The sequence below is a fragment of the Mirounga leonina genome, unplaced genomic scaffold (genome assembly GCF_011800145.1).
Source record: "Mirounga leonina isolate KUSES-001 unplaced genomic scaffold, KU_Mleo_1.0 Mir_173, whole genome shotgun sequence".
In the NCBI taxonomy this organism is placed as follows: Eukaryota; Metazoa; Chordata; class Mammalia; order Carnivora; family Phocidae; genus Mirounga; species Mirounga leonina.
The window spans coordinates 91966037-91967274 of NW_023270447.1; the positions used below are offsets into that span (position 1 = coordinate 91966037).

At 60.3% G+C, this 1238-nt stretch overlaps 1 protein-coding gene across 2 annotated transcripts in view; it reads left to right on the forward strand.

Moving 5' to 3' along the window:
• Nucleotides 1-948: 948 nt before the first annotated feature.
• The window catches only part of WRAP73 (WD repeat containing, antisense to TP73), a 13550-nt gene continuing 13260 nt past the window's right edge, over nt 949-1238 (forward strand). For both annotated transcript variants that reach the window (XM_035019954.1, XM_035019953.1), the window contains exon 1: nt 949-1082. In XM_035019954.1, the coding sequence (XP_034875845.1) occupies nt 1014-1082 (69 nt within the window). In that variant the 5' untranslated portion in view covers nt 949-1013. The remainder of the gene's footprint in view (nt 1083-1238) is intronic.

The window sequence follows — 1238 nt, forward strand, 5'->3', positions numbered from 1 at the left end:
GGTTTGTTCCGGGAAGTTGGGGGGCGTCCGCGGGGAGCAGGCCCGGGACTGTGCGCACTGAAGTGTGCGGAGGGGCCAGGCTGGGTCTGGGTTTCCAGAGGGAGGGTCGAAGGCGAGTGTCTGGGTCCGCGCGCCCCGGTAGGCTGCGGAGGCTCTGGCAGGGCCTGGCCAGGGCTGGGGGGAGCTTTCTTCGGGGAAAGAGGACCAGGGGCTCCCGGAGGGCGAAAGGACAAGGCACTCGCAGGGGAGCGAGCAAGGTGCGCGACGCTGACCGAGGTTCCCGGCCCAGCTCGGGCCCCTGCGCGGGTCCAAATGCAGACGGCGCCCGTGAGAAGAACCAGAGGTGCGCGCGACCCACGGCCCTGCGGAGTCAGCGTCCAAGTCATTCTCCCCAGATCTGGGCGGTACCGAGGTGAGGCGAGGGCCTCGCTATAGGCAGGGTTGCCCAATGCAGCTTAAAAAAACAAAAAACAAACAAAATAAAACAAAGAAAAACGAATGCGCACTTACACACCATGTATAAAATATAACAGATGTATATGCACTATTACATATTCACGTACAAACGCATATTTATGTGTAAATGCACTTACATATAAGCGTATTTACATACAAGTATAAATACACATATACATGTAAATGCAGTCACACGGGACGCCAATGTACCTTTGAAATTCAGACAAGGGGGTACTTTTTTAGTATAGATATGTCCCATGTCCCATGCAGTTTGGGGAACATTTGTGCACAAAAGTGATTCGTTGTTTGTCTGAAATTCAATTTGAGCGCGCGCGCTGCGTTTTTCTGGCAACCCCAGCGGGAGGGGACCGCCTGCGCGGGAAGGAGCGCGGTGGCGCGGGCCGCGCGAACTGCAAGCCCCACAATGCCGCGCGGGCACACGGGGCCCTGATAGGCTGCGCCCTGCTTCCGTCCTCCGTCACTTCCGGCCGCGGAGGTAGCGGTTGCGGCGGCCCTGGCTGCCCTGAGCTTCGCTGGGCCCTGGGTCGGCGGCCGCCATGAACTTCTCTGAGGTGTTCAAGCTTTCCAGCCTGCTCTGCAAGTTCTCCCCGGACGGCAAATACCTGGTGAGCGGCCTCGGGGCTCCTGGGGAAGCAGCTCGGGGGTCCGCGGGTACGGGCCTCAACCCGGGGACCCGGGTGGATGCCTGGAACAGGTGGATACCCAGGGCAGGGAACCCGGGCCGTGGGCTTGGGCAGTGGTCCCGGGAGGATGCCCGGAGC